Source organism: Gymnodraco acuticeps, unplaced genomic scaffold (assembly GCF_902827175.1).
Source record: "Gymnodraco acuticeps unplaced genomic scaffold, fGymAcu1.1, whole genome shotgun sequence".
Classification (NCBI taxonomy): Eukaryota; Metazoa; Chordata; class Actinopteri; order Perciformes; family Bathydraconidae; genus Gymnodraco; species Gymnodraco acuticeps.
Window position 1 is genome coordinate 137,334 of NW_022990742.1, and position 24,964 is coordinate 162,297.

At 42.3% G+C, this 24,964-nt stretch overlaps 1 protein-coding gene across 2 annotated transcripts in view; it reads left to right on the top strand.

The window, feature by feature from the left end:
• Window positions 1-24,964, top strand: part of syt8 (synaptotagmin VIII) — a 40,018-nt gene that overhangs the window by 8,168 nt on the left and 6,886 nt on the right. For both annotated transcript variants that reach the window (XM_034231958.1, XM_034231959.1), the window contains exons 4-8: window positions 574-669; window positions 1,484-1,651; window positions 3,040-3,207; window positions 8,346-8,463; window positions 14,845-14,978. In XM_034231958.1, the coding sequence (XP_034087849.1) occupies window positions 574-669; window positions 1,484-1,651; window positions 3,040-3,207; window positions 8,346-8,463; window positions 14,845-14,978 (684 nt within the window). The remainder of the gene's footprint in view (window positions 1-573; window positions 670-1,483; window positions 1,652-3,039; window positions 3,208-8,345; window positions 8,464-14,844; window positions 14,979-24,964) is intronic.

Below are 24,964 nucleotides of genomic sequence, written 5' to 3' on the forward strand. Positions count from 1 at the left end.
GACCAGAAATAAGATCTGATCATTTCTGCCACTCGAGTTACAAATCTATAAGAAAACAAACTTAATTATCTCTTATATATAAGTCGTAACATTACAAAATAAACTCACAAATTTCCAAGAAGAATATTGAATATTTTCTCAGATAGAAATGTCATTAATTTAAGGAGAATATAAAGTCATAAACTTCTGAAATATATCATACATTTACAAGAACAACATGTAAATATTCCCTATATTATTACATGTATATTATAAATATAGGTTATAAGGTCATGAATCTACAAGAAGAAATTAAACTCTAAATTTCCCCCAAAAAATCTCACAAATGTACGAATAAGAAAAATGAAATCGGTAAAAAATTAGTCTTTAATTTAAGGGACACAAAATAATATTCTCTGAGATTATAAAGTCATAGGGAAAGTCGTACATTTAAAATAAAAAGACTTAAATATTCCCTGAGGTTAAAGGCTCTTTAATCTTTGAGAACAATTTACTGAGAGCTCTTTTTGTCCCTTTTTGAAAATGTGCACAAAATGTTTAATCAAGCTCTCTGATGTGTGTCCCGTGCGTCAGGTTCAGCCTGATGTGGCAGATGTGGATTACGGATCGACCAAAAAGCAGAGAGGGAAGCTGCTCTACTCTCTGGACTACAACGCTGCTCAGTCTGAGGTCATTACGTCACCTTTTGAACTCTCAGAGCTCTCCACTGAGTTCCCCTTCATCTCACAGTGTCAGGACCATAGAGCAGTGCAGGGATGACGTGTTCACCCTGAAGGAAGCTGCCGGTTCCCTCGACAAAAAAGCAACAGGATTTCTCCAGGATTTTGGAAAATAGCTGGAAATAAGATCTGTGGAAAACGAACCTGTTTGATAAATGCACGTTTTGTTCAGCCGGATAATATCCACATGTCTACTTTTATAATGTTCTAATCATAAATCTAACGTCCAGAAGCAAAATGCTAACGTGATGCTACAAAGGAGTTACAGCCGAGTCCAGCAGCACGACTTCAACGTCACGCCAACTTCAGATCCATATTCAAACACACAGATTCTAAATGGAACGAGTTGAAGCGTTTGTTTGAACAGTCTGCAGGAGGCAGGGACTTGCTTTCAAGCAGAACAGAAACTAACTTAGAGGAGTGTTTACGTGTTCGGCGTAATGACGTACAACGACCTCCACGGCTTCTGTAGTCCTATTCAGCCACTTGGTAACAACCATCGTTTCTCAGACACGTCAACTCTTCAGAAATCACCAGTGGGGTCACTGCTGATGATTTAATGTCCTAGAACAAAACATGATCCGTCTCTTCCGTCACCTTAGTTCAGCTATTTTCCAAAACCCTATGGAGGAATCCCATTGGCTCTGAGACGAGGGAACAGGAAGTGGAGACATGCTGACTCACTTCTGGGTTTTAGGAAGCGTCACTGCACCGCTCTATAGACTCTGTATATCAAGTCAGTTCCTGTCTCTTTGTCCTTACAGCTCAATGTCGGGATCAAACAGGCGGACAGTCTGATGGCCATGGACCTGGGGGGCAGCTCGGACCCGTACGTTAAGGTGTACCTCTGCCCCGAGAAATCCAAAATCTTCGAGACCAAAGTGTTCAAGAGCACGCTGAACCCCGTCTTCAACGACCACTTCAGTTTCCAGGTAAACACACCTGCAGGGCTTCAGGCAGAACAAGGGTTATCTATAATGACCCAAACACATCAGAACCAGCGTTACTAACAGTAGCCCAAACACATCAGAACCAGGGTTACTAACAGTAGCCCAAACACATCAGAACCAGGGTTACTAACAGTAGCCCAAACACATCAGAACCAGCGTTACTAACAGTAACCCAAACACATCAGAACCAGGGTTACTAACAGTAACCCAAACACATCAGAACCAGCGTTACTAACAGTAACCCAAACACATCAGAACCAGGGTTACTAACAGTAACCCAAACACATCAGAACCAGCGTTACTAACAATAACCCAAACACATCAGAACCAGCGTTACTAACAGTAACCCAAACACATCAGAACCAGGGTTACTAACAGTAACCCAAACACATCAGAACCAGCGTTACTAACAATAACCCAAACACATCAGAACCAGGGTTACTAACAGTAACCCAAACACATCAGAACCAGCGTTACTAACAGTAACCCAAACACATCAGAACCAGGGTTACTAACAGTAACCCAAACACATCAGAACCAGCGTTACTAACAGTAACCCAAACACATCAGAACCAGGGTTACTAACAGTAACCCAAACACATCAGAACCAGGGTTACTAACAGTAACCCAAACACATCAGAACCAGCGTTACTAACAGTAACCCAAACACATCAGAACCAGGGTTACTAACAGTAACCCAAACACATCAGAACCAGCGTTACTAACAGTAACCCAAACACATCAGAACCAGGGTTACTAACAGTAACCCAAACACATCAGAACCAGCGTTACTAACAGTAACCCAAACACATCAGAACCAGGGTTACTAACAGTAACCCAAACACATCAGAACCAGCGTTACTAACAATAACCCAAACACATCAGATCCAGGGTTACTAACAGTAACCCAAACACATCAGAACCAGCGTTACTAACAGTAACCCAAACACATCAGAACCAGGGTTACTAACAGTAACCCAAACACATCAGAACCAGGGTTACTAACAGTAACCCAAACGCATCAGAACCAGGGTTACTAACAGTAACCCAAACACATCAGAACCAGCGTTACTAACAGTAACCCAAACACATCAGAACCAGGGTTACTAACAGTAACCCAAACGCATCAGAACCAAGATTATTAATAATAACCTAAACACCTTAGAACCATGGTTGCTAATTATACTATATTTGATACCTACTAATTTGCTAAATTAGGTCTAATTTCTAACTGGAAGACATGCAGAATCTCTGTTTTCTATGTTTAGGTATATGAAACAATACCCTATATGTAAAAGAAAGCTAACTAAAATAATATTTAACCTGATGGATAAACCCCCACTTTCCCGTCTGTTATTGTCTCTCCCCAGTTATCTAAGGCGTCTCTGCTGAAGTCGACGGTGGTGATGCAGGTTTTTGACTTCAACAGATTTTCCAAACACAACATGATCGGAGAGCTGCGTCTCCAGCTGAGCAGCGTCGACTGGAACCACGTCATCGAGGAGTGGCAGGATCTCGGAGAGGCCGCCGAGTTCGAGGTCTTCATATTTATTTTACATTCAGCATGCGAGCAGATAAAACTAATTATTTGTATAGATTTTCGTCTCTGGAAACATTTCTTGACCTCGCCGAGCCGGCCGAGTTCGAGGTCTTAATATTTATTCTACGTTCAGCAGATATAACACATTTCAATTCGACGTTGTCATAATTTTTTTTTTTTTTATTGATTAGGTTTTAAGTGTATTACATATTTTTTTATTTATGTTGTATTTTAATAATAATAATAATAATAATATATATATATATATATTTTTTTAAATGTTTAAAATGTAAAATGTTTTTAATTTTCAATTTTTTTCAATTTTTTCTAATTTACTAGTTCATACATTTCTATCTTTTACATTTTTACATTTAATATTTGTATTATTTATAATTTTTTTTATTATTCTTCTAAATCATTTTTATATTTAATTTGTTTAAATATTTCATTGATTATGTATATATATTTTATTATCCTAAAATGAAGTAACAGATACAAAACTCGATGTCCCTCTCTGGAAACATTTCTGGACCTCACCAAGGTTTTATGTTTTGATTTTACATTCACACTGCGAGCAGCTAAATCTACTCTAAGTTAGTTTAGTTTCCTTTCCTTTCAAAACATATACATTTAAACGATTTTCAAAGTGAATCTGAGTCATGTGAATACCTCGCAGAGTTTCAGTCTTCAGCACCACAGTCATATTCTCTTATTCCCATTGGTTTGTGAAGATTATTTTAAACTCAGCTCCCGAGTTTTGTATGTATTTTATTTAAGAATGTTGTGTTTCTTAGATAGCTCTTTTTTCTCATCGAATTGTGAAGTTGTTGAGATCACGTTTTTAAAGTGTGCTATTCAAATAAAATGTATTATTATGATCAGAGATGGCAAAAGTACACTTATCCTTTTCTCAAGTAGAAGTACAGATACTCGTGTTTAAAAGTACTCACTAAACTTCTTTACTCAAGTGAAAGTAAAGAGGCTTTGAAATGTACTTCAGTAAAAAGTACCCATAGCTAGCAGCTGTTTTAAAGAGTACCTGACCTCCCTTTATATTAATAGAACAATAATGTCATTGTTAGCTAATGAATGTTTCCATGCTGAACAACGGCAACATGACAACGTTTCCATTGGTCCCTCTTCTTTAGAGAAGACCAGGAAATGATGGATACACGGATCGTGTTCAAATCAATAGGCACGCAATGACTCTAAAGAATAATGATCACGCATCAAACACACATTCAGACTAAAGGAACCAGCTGTTTGGAAAATGAGAGAAGTAGAAAGTACAGGTATTTGAGTTCAACATGTGAGAAGTAGAAAGTACAGGTATTTGAGTTCAACATGTAAGAAGTAGAAAGTACAGGTATTTGAGTTCAACATGTGAGAAGTAGAAAGTACAGGTATTTGAGTTCAACATGTAAGAAGTAGAAAGTACAGGTATTTGGGTTCAACATGTAAGAAGTAGAAAGTACAGGTATTTGAGTTCAACATGTAAGAAGTAGAAAGTACAGGTATTTGAGTTCAACATGTAAGAAGTAGAAAGTACAGGTATTTGAGTTCAACATGTGAGAAGTAGAAAGTACAGGTATTTGAGTTCAACATGTAAGAAGTAGAAAGTACAGGTATTTGGGTTCAACATGTAAGAAGTAGAAAGTACAGGTATTTGAGTTCAACATGTAAGAAGTAGAAAGTACAGGTATTTGAGTACAACATGTAAGAAGTAGAAAGTACAGGTATTTGGGTTCAACATGTAAGAAGTAGAAAGTACAGGTATTTGAGTTCAACATGTAAGAAGTAGAAAGTACAGGTATTTGAGTTCAACATGTAAGAAGTAGAAAGTACAGGTATTTGAGTTCAACATGTGAGAAGTAGAAAGTTCAGGTATTTGTGTTCAACATGTAAGAAGTAGAAAGTACAGGTATTTGTGTTCAACATGTAAGAAGTAGAAAGTACAGGTATTTGAGTTCAACATGTAAGAAATAGAAAGTACAGATATTTGTGTTCAACATGTAAGAAGTAGAAAGTACAGGTATTTGGGTTCAACATGTGAGAAGTAGAAAGTACAGGTATTTGTGTTCAACATGTAAGAAGTAGAAAGTACAGGTATTTGTGTTCAACATGTAAGAAGTAGAAAGTACAGGTATTTGGGTTCAACATGTAAGAAGTAGAAAGTACAGGTATTTGAGTTCAACATGTGAGAAGTAGAAAGTACAGGTATTTGTGTTCAACATGTAAGAAGTAGAAAGTACAGGTATTTGTGTTCAACATGTAAGAAGTAGAAAGTACAGGTATTTGAGTTCAACATGTGAGAAGTAGAAAGTACAGGTATTTGTGTTCAACATGTAAGAAGTAGAAAGTACAGGTATTTGGGTTCAACATGTAAGAAGTAGAAAGTACAGGTATTTGTGTTCAACATGTAAGAAGTAGAAAGTACAGGTATTTGAGTTCAACATGTAAGAAATAGAAAGTACAGGTATTTGAGTTCAACATGTAAGAAGTAGAAAGTACAGATATTTGAGTTCAACATGTGAGAAGTAGAAAGTACAGGTATTTGAGTTCAACATGTAAGAAGTAGAAAGTACAGGTATTTGAGTTCAACATGTAAGAAGTAGAAAGTACAGGTATTTGTGTTCAACATGTAAGAAGTAGAAAGTACAGGTATTTGAGTTCAACATGTAAGAAATAGAAAGTACAGGTATTTGAGTTCAACATGTAAGAAGTAGAAAGTACAGATATTTGAGTTCAACATGTGAGAAGTAGAAAGTACAGGTATTTGAGTTCAACATGTAAGAAGTAGAAATACAGATATTTGGGTTCAACATGTGAGAAGTAGAAAGTACAGATATTTGTGTTCAACATGTAAGAAGTAGAAAGTACAGGTATTTGTGTTCAACATGTAAGAATTAGAAAGTACAGGTATTTGAGTTCAACATGTAAGAAATAGAAAGTACAGATATTTGGGTTCAACATGTGAGAAGTAGAAAGTACAGGTATTTGTGTTCAACATGTAAGAAGTAGAAAGTACAGGTATTTGTGTTCAACATGTAAGAAGTAGAAAGTACAAGTATTTGAGTTCAACATGTAAGAAGTAGAAAGTACAGGTATTTGTGTTCAACATGTAAGAAGTAGAAAGTACAGGTATTTGTGTTCAACATGTAAGAAGTAGAAAGTACAGGTATTTGAGTTCAACATGTAAGAAATAGAAAGTACAGATATTTGTGTTCAACATGTAAGAAGTAGAAAGTACAGGTATTTGAGTTCAACATGTAAGAAGTAGAAAGTACAGGTATTTGTGTTCAACATGTAAGAAGTAGAAAGTACAGGTATTTGTGTTCAACATGTAAGAAGTAGAAAGTACAGGTATTTGAGTTCAACATGTAAGAAATAGAAAGTACAGATATTTGTGTTCAACATGTAAGAAGTAGAAAGTACAGGTATTTGAGTTCAACATGTGAGAAGTAGAAAGTACAGGTATTTGGGTTCAACATGTGAGAAGTAGAAAGTACAGGTATTTGTGTTCAACATGTAAGAAGTAGAAAGTACAGGTATTTGTGTTCAACATGTAAGAAGTAGAAAGTACAGGTATTTGGGTTCAACATGTAAGAAGTAGAAAGTACAGGTATTTGAGTTCAACATGTGAGAAGTAGAAAGTACAGGTATTTGTGTTCAACATGTAAGAAGTAGAAAGTACAGGTATTTGTGTTCAACATGTAAGAAGTAGAAAGTACAGGTATTTGAGTTCAACATGTGAGAAGTAGAAAGTACAGGTATTTGTGTTCAACATGTAAGAAGTAGAAAGTACAGGTATTTGGGTTCAACATGTGAGAAGTAGAAAGTACAGGTATTTGGGTTCAACATGTGAGAAGTAGAAAGTACAGGTATTTGAGTTCAACATGTAAGAAGTAGAAAGTACAGGTATTTGTGTTCAACATGTAAGAAGTAGAAAGTACAGGTATTTGTGTTCAACATGTAAGAAGTAGAAATACAGATATTTGGGTTCAACATGTGAGAAGTAGAAAGTACAGATATTTGTGTTCAACATGTAAGAATTAGAAAGTACAGGTATTTGAGTTCAACATGTAAGAAATAGAAAGTACAGATATTTGGGTTCAACATGTGAGAAGTAGAAAGTACAGGTATTTGTGTTCAACATGTAAGAAGTAGAAAGTACAGGTATTTGGGTTCAACATGTAAGAAGTAGAAAGTACAGGTATTTGAGTTCAACATGTAAGAAGTAGAAAGTACAGATATTTGAGTTCAACATGTAAGAAGTAGAAAGTACAGATATTTGAGTTCAACATGTAAGAAGTAGAAAGTACAGGTATTTGAGTTCAACATGTGAGAAGTAGAAAGTACAGGTATTTGTGTTCAACATGTGAGAAGTAGAAAGTACAGGTATTTGTGTTCAACATGTAAGAAGTAGAAAGTACAGGTATTTGAGTTCAACATGTAAGAAGTAGAAAGTACAGGTATTTGTGTTCAACATGTAAGAAGTAGAAAGTAAAGGTATTTGTGTTCAAAATGTAAGAAGTAGAAAGTACAGGTATTTGGGTTCAACATGTAAGAAGTAGAAAGTAAAGGTATTTGAGTTCAACATGTAAGAAGTAGAAAGTACAGGTATTTGAGTTCAACATGTAAGAAGTAGAAAGTACAGGTATTTGAGTTCAACATGTAAGAAGTAGAAAGTACAGGTATTTGAGTTCAACATGTAAGAAGTAGAAAGTACAGGTATTTGAGTTCAACATGTAAGAAGTAGAAAGTACAGGTATTTGTGTTCAACATGTAAGAAGTAGAAAGTAAAGGTATTTGTGTTCAACATGTAAGAAGTAGAAAGTAAAGGTATTTGTGTTCAACATGTAAGAAGTAGAAAGTACAGGTATTTGTGTTCAACATGTAAGAAGTAGAAAGTACAGGTATTTGTGTTCAACATGTAAGAAGTAGAAAGTACAGGTATTTGTGTTCAACATGTAAGAAGTAGAAAGTACAGGTATTGTCAGAAAAATAAGTAGTGGAGTAAAGTACTGATACCAGAAAAATGTATTTAAGTACAGTAACGAAATATTTGTACTCCAATACTTCCCACCTCTGGTTATTATTATTAGATGTTTTCTGATGGTGTTTATCTCCCTGCAGGAGGAAGAACTTGGGGAGATCTGCTTCTCTCTGCGTTACGTTCCCTCCGCGGCCAAACTGACCGTCGTGATCCTGGAGGCCAAAAACCTGAAGAGCATGGACATTGGAGGGAGCTCAGGTCAGACGGGACACCAATCATCCTCTGATCGGGGATCAATTACCAATCAATATTTTAATAATAGAGGAAATAATCAGTTTTTAATTTTTAAAATCACTTTGGATTTCTTCAAATGATACAACTGGTGCCATTATGGGTCAAAAATAATTAAATTACAGAGCTGGGGAGACAATAATAATCCCATAGTTTCCTTAAATTGTTCAACAAGATTTGACATAACAACGTATTAATGACATTGTAGGAACACATATTTTAAAGAGTTGGAGGTTTGTAATAATCTGAGGTAGAAAATCTGAAAACTTGTATAATGCTAAGAATAAACTGGTACATTTTCACAAATTTACTTAAAAAACCAACTTCAAATTGGTGAATTTAATCCAGAATCACCATATAGATCAGAGTAACACCTACGTCACTTCCGGGAGCAAATTACGACTCCGCCCACTTTTGGGGGAAAACAAAGCCGTCATTTGAACGGCGGTCAATACAAATTCTGAAGTTTTTGCCAATCCGATCAGAAATGTAAGAAAATCGTGGATTTTTGGATCTTCAAAGAGCCCGGTTACGACAATGGAAATCGACGATTGGGCTCGATATATGGTTAAATTAAAATCAGTAGGCGAGGCCGTAATTTCGCTGGCTGTTACCATATATCGAGCCTGATCGTCGATTTCCAATAATTTTATGTAATTGTTTGCCTGTCTGGCGATTGTAATCGGGCTCTTTGAAGATCCAAAAATCCACGTTTTTCTTACATTTCTTTTCGGATTGGCAAAAACTTCAGAATGTGTATTGACCGCCGTTCAAATTACGGCTTTGTTTTCCCCCAAAAGTGGGCAGAATCGTAATTTTCGCCCGGAAGTGATGCTTGTGTTACTCATCTATTATCCAACATCTAGACCAGGGGTCGGCAACCTTTTTGATATGAAGTGCCATTTAAAAAAAAATTTTTATCAGCGTGCCAACGATCGAGAATTATTCACGGGGGAGGGGGGGGGGGGATGAGGAGCTTGACGCTCGTCAACTATCAGCAGGAGGGCGGGGGGAGCCTCGCTGCGGGGGAGCAGTGTGTGGACCTGTCAGCGCAACTTACATGATGCCGAATTTAACAAACACATTTAAATAATTGGTTTAAACGGCATAATAATAAGGACGATCGTCCGTTCTGTGATTCTCCAGAGCACACATGTTGTGATATTCGGGTCATGCAGAGTGAGATAGAGAGAGGGGTGTGGCTTGTGTGTGTGTGTGTGTGTGCGTGTGCGTGCGTGTGTGTGGATGGTAGAGCGACAGTGAGGGAGCGTGTGTATGTTTCTGGAAGTGAAACGAGGAAGCAGAAAAACAGAGGTCTGTGATGTATTTTGTGAAACAGAAGAGCTCGCCTCTCTCCAGTCATTGGAGCTAAAGTGGGTTATTGAACTTGAAGCTTGTTGCTTCTGCCCTCCTCGACTACGGTCTGGGAGCCGACAGGAAAGTTCAACACACCAGTCCGCCCCTTTGTAGCATATTATTTCGATGAGAGATGAGCAGATCGCCACTGGGCTTTCAACTAAAGACACAGCCACGCAAAAACTGCGGCATGTGTACAGCTCCTTATGGGTACTGCAGTTAGTGAAGTGCTTTCCTCTCTGTGGGGAAACGATCTGCACCACGGAGGAAAGCGGCAGAAAGTCGCCTGGAGATACACAGAGCGGGGCTGCGCTGCGTGCATGGCTTCCTTCTGCACGGGGAGACGCGCTCTGGCGGCGGTCTCGTTCAGGATCCGAAAATACAATTTAAATATGTTTGCACACTTATTCCACTTATTCCTAGTGGTTACGGTGCCGATGCTGGCACGCGTGCCAGGGGTTGCCGACCCCTGATCTAGACTTTAAGGATAAATTATCATGAATTGTGACGAATCAGAAAAAAACAACATGGTGATTTGACTCATTGATGTATTATTATTTTTACCTAAAATGGCACAATATGAAGTCAGATTTTATGAAATTAATCACCGTTTCCTTTCTCCTGGGTGCTGTCCAGATGCAATCAACACAATTCAACATTAATGTCCTCCTGATTATTAAATACAAGTGAATGGGTGTCAAAATAATCAATAAAACCACTTCCTGTTACACAGTAAAAGCACAAAAATGTCTCTAATAAGATTAATATATTTAAAGTCACAGGAAGTCATAAATTGAGTCGAAATATTTAAAGGAATGGAAATTACGTCATTTTAGCCGTGAATATGTTTAATTATTTCACCCCAAAAAATGATTGGAGAAACAAGTTTGTAATAGTGAAGAGTATTCTAATAAATCCTGTATTTCCTTAATATTAAATAAATCTATATATTCATAGAAACAAAAATGTATTTTGAGAATTTTAATTTTAATTTCTAGGAACAATAGCCACTTTCACACCAAGTACTTAGCCGGTGCTTGTCCCCGGTACTTAGTTCCCAGTACTTAGTTCCCAGTACTTAGTTCCCCCGAACTCTTTTGTCCCTGGAACTGTCCTAGTAGATCGCGTTCTCACTGGAATAAGTCCCAGAGGGAGGATTGGGCAAATGAAGCCGCTGACGTCACTTCTTCTTCTTCTACTGAACAACGCTTGTAAACTTTGGAGTTGGGCACTGGCTTCAGTAGAAGCTGCTGGGTCGCGTCTTCCGAGTAAATCGCCAGAAGCGCAGACACCTCCTCATCACTCCACCGCTCCCATGTTTTATGTTGTGTTGCCATAAGTTAGTCTCTCTCCGTTGGTGCGCTGGGCTAATGCTAATGCTAATGCTTCACAAAACTTTTCTGAGTTTTACGGGGCGTGGTTTGCAATTCGCCCAGCCAATATAAATTGTTAGCGTGGCCGACACACCCACGAACCATTTCCTCCTCAGGAAAGTACCACCTCTCTAGCAGCGACTATCTGGGGGTGAAAAGGTTTGTTCGAACTAGGGACTAGTTCCAGATCCTTTTTGGTGTGAAACCAAATCTCCCCCCCCTATCGGCCCAGTTCGGGGGGAAAAGTACTCCGGTGTGAAAGCCCTAATTGTTGTAGTTTTTAAAATTTTCTAGTTAAAAAGTTAAATTAAAATTAAAGCCTTAATATTAAAGAAAGAAAGTTAGATAATAGTATTTTGATGAAACAATCCTTGTTTTGCAGAATTAGAATCATATTTATTTTGTGTAATCAATGGGATAATCAATGAAACTGGTGAAAGATTTTTTTTGATAAAATATCCAATTGTATTTTCATGAATAATTTCAAATGTTTTAGTGTGAAATTGGGGAATATCAATCAAAACAGTGTTGGTTTATTAATGTAAGAAATGTAAATGTCTGATGTGGTTGATGATGGAGGTCTAACAGCAGTGGATAACAGTAAATACATCAGTTAGTATTAGGGGTGGGGGAAATTATCGATACAGCAAAGTATCGCGATACTTTGCGTAGCGATATTGTGTCGATACACGGACGCCAAGTATGGATATTTTATGATATAAACTGTAGCATATCCCTCCGAAAGATGGTCGTACACTTGACTGATGATTTCTAATGGATTGAAAACTCCAAAACAACGTAAGAGCTACACAAAGACACAAAACAACAAGTACATGTAAGCTACATCCATATGAGCATTACTTTAGAAAACCATTAAACAAGTGCACTTCAAATAGTTAGTTATGATACAGTATAAACGAATTGAGACACAAAGCACATGTTTATATCACAGTTAACACTTAACTTGAGCCTCTTGCTAACACTTAAATGTCAACTTTATCTTTTGATATCTCCGTATTTAAATGTTGATATCTGCACTTTATCTTTTGCTTTGGAGACAGTAACTTCCTGCTAATAGCGCAAAGTCTCCTTAAAAAATATAAGGGACTTGAGAAGGGACTTGAGAAGGGACTTGAGAAGGGACTTGAGAAGGGACTTGAGAAGGGACTTGAGAAGGGACTTGAGAAGGGACCTGAGAAGGGACTTGAGAAGGGGCTTGAGAAGGGACTTGAGAGGGGACTTGAGAAGGGGCTTGAGAAGGGGCTTGAGAAGGGACTTGAGAAGGGACTTGAGAGGGGACTTGAGAAGGGACTTGAGAAGGGACTTGAGAAGGGACTTGAGAAGGGACTTGAGTAAGGACTTGAGAAGGGACTTGAGAGGGGACTTGAGAAGGGACCTGAGAGGGGACTTGAGAAGGGACCTGAGAAGGGACTTGAGAAAGGACTTGAGAAGGGACCTGAGAAGGGACTTGAGAAGGGACTTGAGAGGGGACCTGAGAAGGGACCTGAGAAGGGACCTGAGAAGGGACTTGAGAAGGGACCTGAGAAGGGACTTGAGAAGGGGCTTGAGAAGGGACTTGAGAGGGGACTTGAGAAGGGGCTTGAGAAGGGGCTTGAGAAGGGGCTTGAGAAGGGACTTGAGAAGGGACTTGAGAGGGGACTTGAGAAGGGACTTGAGAAGGGACTTGAGAAGGGACTTGAGAAGGGACTTGAGAAGGGACTTGAGAGAGGACTTGAGAAGGGACTTGAGTAAGGACTTGAGAAGGGACCTGAGAGGGGACTTGAGAAGGGACCTGAGAAGGGAATTGAGAAGGGACTTGAGAAAGGACTTGAGAAGGGACCTGAGAAGGGACTTGAGAGGGGACCTGAGAAGGGACCTGAGAAGGGACCTGAGAAGGGACCTGAGAAGGGACTTGAGAAGGGACTTGAGAAAGGACTTGAGAAGGGACCTGAGAAGGGACTTGAGAGGGGACCTGAGAAGGGACCTGAGAAGGGACCTGAGAAGGGACCTGAGAAGGGACTTGAGAGGGGACCTGAGAAGGGACCTGAGAAGGGACTTGAGAAGGGACCTGAGAAGGGACTTGAGTAAGGACTTGAGAAGGGACTTGAGAAGGGACCTGAGAAGGGACCTGAGAAGGGACTTGAGAAGGGACTTGAGAAGGGACTTGAGAAAGGACTTGAGAAGGGACCTGAGAAGGGACTTGAGAGGGGACCTGAGAAGGGACCTGAGAAGGGACCTGAGAAGGGACCTGAGAAGGGACTTGAGAAGGGACTTGAGAGGGGACCTGAGAAGGGACCTGAGAAGGGACTTGAGAAGGGACCTGAGAAGGGACTTGAGTAAGGACTTGAGAAGGGACTTGAGAAGGGACCTGAGAAGGGACCTGAGAAGGGACTTGAGAAGGGACTTGAGAAGGGACTTGAGAAAGGACTTGAGAAGGGACCTGAGAAGGGACTTGAGAAGGGACTTGAGAAGGGACTTGAGAGGGGAATTGAGAAGGGACTTGAGAAGGGACTTGAGAAGGGACCTGAGAAGGGACTTGAGTTGGGACTTGAGAAGGGACTTGAGAAAGGACTTGAGAAGGGACTTGAGAGGGGACCTGAGAAGGGACCTGAGAAGGGACCTGAGAAGGGACCTGAGAAGGGACCTGAGAAGGGACTTGAGAAGGGACTTGAGAAGGGACTTGAGAAGGGACTTGAGAAGGGACTTGAGGAGGGACCTGAGAAGGGACTTGAGAAGGGACTTGAGTTGGGACTTGAGAAGGGACTTGAGAGGGGACTTGAGAAGGGACTTGAGAGGGGCTTGAGAAGGGACTTGAGTAAGGACTTGAGAAGGGACCTGAGAAGGGACCTGAGAAGGGACTTGAGAAGGGACTTGAGTAAGGACTTGAGAAGGGACATGAGAAGGGACATGAGAAGGGACCTGAGAAGGGACTTGAGTTGGGACTTGAGAAGGGACTTGAGAGGGGACTTGAGTGGGGACTTGAGTGGGGACTTGAGAGGGGACTTGAGAGGGGACTTGAGAAGGGACCTGAGAAGGGACTTGAGAAGGGACTTGAGAAGGGACTTGAGAAGGGACTTGAGAGGGGACTTGAGTGGGGACTTGAGTGGGGACTTGAGAAGGGACTTGAGAGGGGACTTGAGAGGGGACTTGAGAAGGGACTTGAGAGGGGACTTGAGAAGGGACTTGAGAAGGGACTTGAGAAGGGACTTCAGATAAATAAATAAAATAAATAACAATTTAATTTCTTTTTAATGCTATTTTTAAAATACTTAACCTGCTGTAATAATACATATATTATTTAACGATTATTATTATTATATTATATTAAATACATTTACATGTCACCAGGCTACAAATTAATGCAATCTGTCAGCCCTCCCATCAAGGCCTCTCAGTTAACAAATTAAAACTACAACGAATAATGATTAACTGAAGGTGTGAATCCAAAAATAACACTGACTTGACTTAAAAAGATAAATGCATTCTCTGTTGTTCTTTGTACTTACAGCCTCTCCCGGGACAAGTAAAGCTTTATCATTTATTTATCTTTTTGAACACATTTTCAGTTCATTCAAACTGTTTTACGCTCGAGTTTAATAATGTTTTGTGTTTATTGCAGACCCATACGTGAAGGTGCAGCTGGCTCTGGACAAGAGGAAGTGGAAGAAGAGGAAGACGTCGATGAAGAAGAGAACGCTGAACCCGTATTACAACGAGTCCTTCACCTTCGATGTGACTTTTGAACAAATCCAGGTGAGCGACGACAGATGGAAAATATAAAGTTCTTAATAATTTAGATTTAAGCTCAAATCAAAAACAGATTCTGAAGGTATTAGTATCATCACTGCGTGATCAAAACTCGCGGCAGGGGAAGCAAACCCAGACATCACACGACATAGCTTTACGGAGCAAAATCGGTAAATTTTCGAAACTGAATTTTCTGATCAAAAGTTGTGTTCAATGGCATTAAAATGATAAAACGCTGCTGAAGGTTAATCCATAGGTTAATCCAATGTGTCTGTCACTTTGAAATGATTATTGATAATCCATCCTCATATTTATCAGTTTTCAGTTTTCAGAGCGTAACATAGCTTTCGGTTTGGGCAAGCTGCGTGCGCATCACTATCACTCCTTATTTGGTAACGTGTAGTTGGATTTAGGAACTTCCCCTCGATTCTATTGGCTCTAACGGTTACAAAGAGATGTCAACCATCAAAATCGACCAAGGGGGGCCGGAGATATGGAAAATGCACCCAAATAATAATAATAATACATTACATTTATAAAGCGCTTGTCCTGGTGCTCAAAGCGCTTACAAGCAAGTAAAACAAAAATAACAACAAAAGTAGAAAGTGCTAAGCTAGGAGGAATAAGGGCAAGGGGTTAGTGGATTAGGAGTTGAAGGCAAGAGTGAAAAGATGAGTTTTGAGGTATTGTTTGGCGGATCTGACGTGGCTGGGGAGGGAGTTCCAGAGTGAGGGGGGGCTGCAGCGAAGGCCCTGTCCCCCCAGGTCTGGAGCTTTGTCCTGATGGGCTGCAGTAGGTTAGCTTCAGCAGACCTGAGGCGACGGGTGGGGGTGTGTTGTTGGATGAGGTCACAGAGGTAGGGGGGGGGGGGGGGTGGGGGGGGGGGGGGGGGGGGGGGGGCAAGGTTGTTGAGGGCTTTGAAAGTGAAAAGTAATATTTTAAAGTCAATGCGGTGTTTGATGGGGAGCCAGTGGAGGTCATGGAGGATGGGGGTGAGGGTAGCCAGTGGAGGTCATGGAGGATGGGGGTGAGGGTAGCCAGTGGAGGTCATGGAGGATAGGGGTGAGGGTAGCCAGTGGAGGTCATGGAGGATGGGACTGAGGGGAGCCAGTGGAGGTCATGGAGGATAGGGGTGAGGGTAGCCAGTGGAGGTCATGGAGGATGGGACTGAGGGGAGCCAGTGGAGGTCATGGAGGATAGGGGTGAGGGTAGCCAGTGGAGGTCATGGAGGATGGGACTGAGGGGAGCCAGTGGAGGTCATGGAGGATGGGGGTGAGGGTAGCCAGTGGAGGTCATGGGGGATAGGGGTGAGGGGAGCCAGTGGAGGTCATGGAGGATGGGGGTGAGGGTAGCCAGTGGAGGTCATGGAGGATGGGACTGAGGGGAGCCAGTGGAGGTCATGGAGGATGGGGGTGAGGGTAGCCAGTGGAGGTCATGGGGGATAGGGGTGAGGGGAGCCAGTGGAGGTCATGGGGGATGGGAGTGAGGGGAGCCAGTGGAGGTCATGGAGGATGGGAGTGAGGTGAGCCAGTGGAGGTCATGGAGGATGGGGGTGAGGGGAGCCAGTGGAGGTCATGGAGGATGGGAGTGAGGGGAGCCAGTGGAGGTCATGGAGGATGGGAGTGAGGTGAGCCAGTGGAGGTCATGGAGGATGGGGGTGAGGGGAGCCAGTGGAGGTCATGGAGGATGGGGGTGAGGGGAGCCAGTGGAGGTCATGGAGGATGGGAGTGAGGGGAGCCAGTGGAGGTCATGGAGGATGGGGGTGATGTGGTCGGAGCGTCGGGTGGAGGTGAGCAAGCTGAGTTTTGGACATATTGAAGTAGTTGTTTTAGTATGAATGCAGCTGATCCAAAATGCTGTTGCAGTAATCCAGTCAGGATGTTATGAAGGCATGGATCAGAGTTTCAGCAGCGGTCGATGAGAGGGAGGGTCTGATGAGAGGGAGGGTCTGATGAGAGGGAGGGTCTGATGCGGGGCGATGGTCTTTAAATGGAAGAAAGCGTTTTTTTGTGACCTGGTTGACGTGAGGGAGGAAAGTGAGGATGAGGATGATGCCAAGGTTACGGATGTGAGTGGAGGGGTTGACAATGGAGCCATCGATGGTCATAGAAAAATCTTGGGTTGAGCAGGTAAGTGAGTTTGGGCCAATGATTATAAGTTCCGATTTGTCACAGTTAAGTTTTAGAAAATTGTTTTGCATCCAAATTTGTATGTCAGTGAGGCAGGTGCTGAGCTGGGAGTCTGTGGTTGGAGAATTTGATTTTGTTGAGAGGTAGAGCTGCGTGTCATCAGCATAACAGTGAAACTGGAGTTGGTGTTGACGGAGGATTTTTCCAATTGGGAGGATGTAGATGATGAACAAAAGGGGACCAAGTACAGAACCCTGAGGGACGCCATGATTGACGGGGGCTGTGGGGGATTTGTTAATGGAGATGAATTGATGTCTGTCAGAGATAGGATTTAAACCAGGAGAGGGCAGTACCGGTAATGCCAATGGAAGACTGGAGGCGGTTGATGAGGATGGAATGGTTGATCATGTCAAATGCGGCTGTTAGGTCAAGGAGAATGAGAATTGAGAGGGAACCAGAGTCAGCAGAGAGAATGTCGTTGGTCACCATGAGTAGGGCAGATTCTGTGCTGTGGCGAGTACGGAAACCAGATTGAAAAGGTTCATGAAGGTTATTGCAGTCCAGATGGGATTTTAGTTGGGAGGCAACAGTTCGCTCCAGAATTTTTGACAGGAATAGGAGGTTAGAGATGGGCCGGTAGTTATTGAGGGAATCAGGGTTGAGACCAAGTTGTTTTACTATGGGAGTGACAGCAGCAAGTTTCAGAGCAGGGGGGACGAGTCCAATGGACAGAGAGGAGTTAATGACTGTGGTGATAAGATGAGTGAGTTGGGGGTGGCAGGCCTTGACAAGGGTGGAGGGCATGGGGTCCAGGATGGAAGTTGAGGTATTCATGCCGGTGACTTGGGCAACTATGTCCAGTGAGGTAATTTGTCTGAAAGCTGTAAAAGGGTGCCTGGAAGGAGGAGGGTAGGCAGGTTCCGGAAAAGGATGGGTGGTGGACGAGACAGAGGAGTTGGCTGTGTTGCTGTGTATTATTTCAATTTTGTTTTGGAGGAATGAGAGGAAGGATTCACACTTTGAGGTGGTGAAGGAGTTGGAGATATTATCCATGGGATTGAGGAGCTTGTTAATAGTTGAAAAAAGGGACTTTGGGTTATTGCTGCCAGATTGTATTACAGAGGAGTAGTGGAAGGAGCGTGCACTGTCTTTGTACTGCTGTTGGTGCAGTCTATAAATGTCTTTGTGGATAGTGAGACCAGTTCGTTTAGCATGTCTTTCGAGCTGGCGACCTTTCGGTTTGAGGCAAAGGAGATGATCGGTGTACCAGGGGGCCGAGTGAGTGAAAGAGACATACTTGGTTTTTATTGGAGCGAGTTGGTTGAGACAGGAGGAGAGAGCATTGTTGTAGGTGTTGACCAGGTCAGTAGGGGAAACATTCTGGGTGACGGTGGAGTCAGGGAGGAGGGGTGTATGGACTTGATATTCCGGAATTGTATGGTGCGCTTCTGCTTGATGAGGGGGGTTGGGGTTAGGATGTCCATGATGAGGGCCAGGTGATCGGAGATGGTGAGGTCATAGGTGGTCAGGTTGCTGATGGCGATGCCAATGGTGCAGATCAGGTCCAGTGTGTGACCTTTTTTATGGGTGGGAAAATCAACATGTTGATAGAGTATGTCCAGGAGTTCTGTAGTGGTATTGGAGTCGTTTGAGTCAACATGAATATTGAAATCACCAAGTAATAACACAGATGGAGAGATGGAGCAGAGTTGTGTGAGGAATTCAGCAAGATCCGAGGGGAGAGCAGGGTTTGGTTTGGGGGGACGGTAAATGACTGCTGTAACCAGGGTCTTTGGACCAGACAGTTTAAATGCAAGTTGTTCAAATGAGGAGGGGCAAGGGATGTTTATTGCAATTGTTTTTATATTATTTCTTAGAATTGTGACAATTCCACCTCCACGCCCATGGTGGCGTGGTTTTTCAATATATGTGTATCCTGGGGGTGTTGTCTGGTTGAGGGAGAAGTATTCCTGTGGTTTTTGCCAAGTTTCTGTGATACAGAGAAAGTCCAGATTATTGTCAGTGATGAATTGAGAATGAGACCCTTGTTGTTTAGAGACCGGGTGTTAAACAGAGCAAGTTTAAGATGAGGTTGAGTTTGAACAGGCTGGGGTGCTTTGGGAAGGGGGCGTAGGCAGGCAGAGTGCACGTGTTGGTTGTTGTGATGATGAAATGGAGGGGGTGTGTCAGTGCGCGCAGCAGACCAGATGGATGAGATGGAATGACCGGACAGGGAGTAAACACACTTTCGTCCGGAGCTTCGGTGAATGTATTTGGGTCGTTGTAGCAGTCCATGTTCACTGATGGCGGAGATCATCGTCGGGCATGGTGGAGTGGATGTGTGCTTTAGCTGGAGTAGCTCCGCGATGGAGTATGACAGAGTCATGTCGGCCGGGAAGGATGCAGCTCACAACGAACCTCTTGAGAGGATTCATGTCAGACAGCAGGAAAGCACACATCGTGGCAGGTGATCGGGATGAGTAGCGAAGTTTCAGTCTGTGGAATGAAGGCTAAGAGACGAAAAGAAGGAGAACGGTCCAATGCTAGCGTTAGCATGCAGCCACCCGGTGACTGGAGGTTGGCTAGCTGTAGAGGTAGAGGTCACGGCTACTAGGGCTTTCCGCACCGGGACAGCTAAGAAACTGTTGGTAGCTGTGTTGTGCAGAGACGAGGGTGTCCAATGTTAGTGGCCAGCTGACGGCAGGGAGTTGACGAGATTGTTGACGGCCAACGGCTGTAGGCTGGTAGCAAATGGGCTAGCAAGCTATAGGTCCTGTACGCAGGAAAAAGCAAATAGGTAACGGAAAACTACTTGAACAAAGTAGCGATTCAGTTGGAGCCAATATTGACAGATGTTATATATAGCTAACCGATGTATAAAGAAAAATCAGATCAAATATGTTCAAACACGAACTGAATGTAGGATAGCGGTGGAGAAGCGGCGAACATACCACGCCAGCGTCCTCTCCTATCGGCAGTTGAATATAGCTGAAGAAATGAGCCCAAAAGTGGGTTGTTTTTTGCTAAATCTCTCTAAAAAGGTCAAATGTCACTTGTTTTGCATCAATCTTGATACAGGGTACTTATTATATGTTATAGTGTGGATTCCTAAAGCTTTTAGTCTACTAACCCATCATTCAAGGGTGGTTTTCTTTTCACTATAAGTAATGGGTTTCTTTTGGACGGACACTATAATTAAAAATGTTTTACTATATTCAATCTGAATTTACTGCAGGGGTACAGTGCTATTTCTTATAAGTGGGGGGTGGACCGAACATCCTTTAGGGGGGTCGTCGCCTCCTCTCGGGGGGTCCGGGGGCATGCTCCCCCGGGAAGATTTTTTTTTAAATATTGAAGTTGAAAGCATCAATCTGGTGCACTTTGAGAGCAACATGAACCCTACCTTAATAACACCTTAAAGCGGACAAAAGGCACTGGAGAACACTCATTAACACCCTTTAATGAAGCAAACTAATGCCTTAACTCGCTCAAATAGTCGTTTACTTATTAAGGTGTAACGAATGTGCGTAGAGTTTTAAAGGATGCGGATAGTCTCACCTTGATTCTGGCGCATTGCTTATCGTTTTATAGATCTATTCTCATCCACTATCTTTGTTTGTGACGTAAAGACTGTAAGAGTCACGTTTCTGAATCGGACACTTTGAGTGGATGCAGTCACAGCCAATCGGAGTCTGATTCAGAGGGTTGCCTGTCAGTTCTGTTGTTATGTGTACTGAAACGAGAGCCGGTATAATTCCACGTGTGAAAACAAAATACAAATTGGAATACGTTATTTTAGTGTCTTAAAAGTAGACTGAGTTATGAAGGGTTAACGTTACATCTTAGGATAATTTGTAGTCATGTTCTGTATACATACTAACATATAAGGGTATACTTAGTGTGGTTACTCCATGTTTACTAGCTATAACATTAACTGTAATGGCAATTTCCTTTTCCTATGTCCTATATATTTTTGCCGTTACTTTCACAGAAGGGTTGAAAAGTGATCCAGACGCAGACACAAACAGATGATTTTCCAGTCCTTAGTTGTGGTTTATGCAGTAGCGTGGGGTGGGGAAAAATGTAGGGGAAGCCAATGTTTTTGGGTGGGGGGGGGGGGTGGTCAATAACGTAACCAGATGAGTGATTACAGCGCCCGGTAACATTTTACACACATTTGTATCATACAGATGCAGGACTTGTACACGCCTGTTATCTAAGCGACAGGTCCGCATGCACTCTCCAGCTGAAACTCTCTCGTCTTATTAATTTAAGCATTTTCTTATTAATTTAAGCATTTTCTTATTAATTTATGCCAACCTCCCCCCACCAATGCAATACCAGCCGCTCAATGCGCAGTGCAGATTCGGTAATTAATAAATAAGAAGCATTCATTCACAAACTAAATCAGGAGACCTTTAAAGTTTTACGTTCACATCAAAGTATCAGTATGCGTTGTGTTGATAATGGACGAGACCCGCCGAGTCAGCGTAAAGTTGAGACGATCTCTGTTTAATGTCTGAATCTGATAACAGATAAAATGATCAGTTTTACATACATTTCCCTCAGTGACTCCTCTCATTGCTTGGAACGTTTACAAAAAGGGAAGAGGAAACGTGAGGGACACAATATATACAAAAAGTAAAATCACAAAGAAAGGAAATTAAAGTCCTCACAACAATAAACTCCTGAGCACAGCTCTCCGACCTTGCCAGGTATTTAACATTCAATAAAATGAAGAACACAGAATACAATAATATAAAACACAGAATGTGTGTGATTATACAAAATTAAATTAAATAAACCCCACTGCATATTTACATCTGTTACACTAACACACACTGCAAGTGCAGCAACAGTCCTCGTCTCTGTAATTAGTTCAGTCCGTAGTCCAAAAGTAACACAAAAATATAAACAATCTCATCTATTCAGGTGATCGGGCCCTATATGGCATGCTATCTGCGGTGCTGATTTTCGGATAGCAGCACCCTGTGCTAATTAAACAACTGCAATAAAACAACTACTTCAGACTGAACACCTGCAGCTAAATCCAGGCAAGCAATGCACAATAACCAACAGAACCACATCAGAAATTGCACACATAGCTACACGGGCAGTTCAGGCAACAGGTATGCACAGAGAGAAAGGGGTGTGCATTTCACTCACCCTATTTGAAGAGGAAGGCCATTCTCCTGTCTTTCATGGTAGCGAAGTGGTCAATAACAATGTCATAGAACTTCCCAGCGGCCTTTAGGTCCTCCACAACAACAGAGTCAATGGATATTGTGGCTAGGTTGACAAGTCTGTCCTGTCCACACGTGTTCCTCAGATACGTTTTGATCCTTTTTAGACAGGAAAAGGAGCGCTCTGCTGATGTGCTGGTGGCTGGTATCGTGAGCATGAGCTGGAGCAGCTTGTAGACCTCGGAGAGTGTGCCCTGTAGGTCATCCTCAATAAGAAGCTGTATCAGCTCTCCTGGTGGCTTGTGAAACAACCTGTTGTTGTACAGCGTGTGCAGCTCATTCCTTAACTTCTGCTCATCAAAGAATGGATACGTGTTGATCAGCTGAGCCAGCTCACTGCTGGGAAATGCATCAGGGTTGCAGAACGATGTGAATGATGTGTGTTCCAGTATCCGAAAAAAGTGCAGGTGCTCCATATCTGCAAATCTTTGGGTCATGTGCAACACTATGCCGTCAACAATCTGGAAGTAAAGACGCCGGAAAGACACAACCGTTTCCTCGTCTCCTTCTTGGTGCTGGTTAAACCCTTGCTCCAGGTCGTCCCAGCCGCGGCGACGTCGTTTACGTCGGGGCACAGGATCGCCGACTGCTTTGACCGTGTCATCGTAAATGCGACTGAATGTCTCATCTGTTCTTGTGGCTTTGAGAGCGCTGAGAGTGCTCATGATCCGATCCTGACATTTTTTTATGTCCGCCGTCTTGCTTTGCAGAACCTGGAAGAGTGGTTCTGTGAGGCCGAAAATGGACTGAAAGACCCCGAGCAGGAAGGTGAAGTCAAAATCCTCAAGTTTTTGCTTCAAGGAAGCACTCTGTGCAATGGTCTCTTTGTCCCATCCCGGCTCTGTCATTATCCTGTCAAAAGCGATACAGAGCGACCCGCGTCCTTCATGGATGGCGTGTACTGCGCGGCTTTTAAAATTCCACCTCACAGCAGAACCCCCTGGTACACGCACAGCTCGATCAACTTCAGACAGTAGTGCTGATCTCTTACATGAACGTGAGAAAAAATTGTGGAAGGCATCGAGATTGGCAAAAAACAGTTTGGCTGCTTGGATGTTGTTTGTGCCTTGTGCTAAAACCAAATTTAATTTGTGAGCATAGCAGTGGATGAATAGCGCATTGGGGCAGTGTGCTTTCACTAAAGCCTGAACGCCACCGTGCTGTCCACTCATGCAGCTTGCTCCGTCATAAGTCTGACAAATCAGTTTGTTTGTTGGGCTGTAGTTCCCGATGGCTCTCATGACAACTGATGTTACAGCTTTTGCATCTCTTTCTAAGCTGACATCAAAAAAGCCGAGGAAACGTTCACACACACTGCCTTTTTCATTCACATATCTGATTATGATAGTGAGTTGGCACTTATTGGAGATGTCTGATGTGTCATCCACTTGTACAGCAATGAAAGGAGAAATGTGTATTTCTTTATCAGTCTCATCCTGGATACAACGAGCTATGCTCTCAATTATGTCATTTTGTATGGTGTTTGACATACCACTGAAGACTGTTGACGATCCCAAGTGCTCCGCGAGTGCAGTGTCAAACTCTGCAAATGCACGTACCAGCTCTACAAAATTGCCCCTGTTAGAGCTGCCAGCGGCCTCATTGTGTCCCCTGAATGCTTGCTCTTGACGTGCAAGGTACAGGGCAGCAATGATGAGTTTCCTCAGAATATCCCGGTTCTTTTTTACTTGTTCGTTGTGCTTCTTTGTGCTAATGGTTCTTGCTACATCCAGAGCCTCGTCAATCCTGACGCGTCCAAAAAGCTTTAATTTCACAGCACAATCTATATGATTTTTAGATTTACCGTGCCTCTCAATTGCCCGTGACAGGTTGGCAAGGTCGATGAATCCTGAAGTTGCCCAAGGATTGTTCAGGGAGCACGAACCCTTGTCAAAAAGAAGACATGGCCAGAAAAATAGACGCTGAAGTTTAGCGCTTCCAGTTAGCCACTCCGTGCGGACATAATTGTCCTCATTGAACGTCCGATTAGATCCCTTATTCCTCTGTGTACACAGCTCGAGTGTGGGCGTTGTCCTGCCATCTGCTTTAATTTTTAGTTGCTGCTGTAGCGGAAGTTTAGTGAAGTTATGCTTAATTAAGTACGCCAAATCTCCTCCCTCCATAATGCTTCATTTGCTTGATCATTTCTAACGGCGGTGATGACAGTTACAGTATTCAAATTGATGTTGATGTGATTGGATGGCAGTGTCCAATCAAATCGCCAGCCGCCAGCCGCCCCTGAAGGGAAGCTAGAGGCGGCTGGCTTCCCCTGGCATGGCCCTGACCAATCACAGGTTGGCAGGGGCATCACGTGGGCCTCATCTGATTGGTTAATCCCTCAATTTTTTTTCACCAAGGGAAGCTAGATTCTGCTGGCCTCCTCTCGCAACAGTGAATGCAATCTACTGTTTCACCATGACATCTAGAGGGGCGCTGTTTCACTCTTTGTAAAATACTCAATGAGAATGGGGGAGAGACGGAGAGACGGTCCGGCAGGAACACACAGGAAAGTAGAATTACAGAAACAAAACAAAGTGTTTTTATTTATTTATTTAAGTTATAACTACAATCCGAAAAAACAGGGGAAGCCTGGCTTCCCTTGGCCTCCGGGAGAAAACGC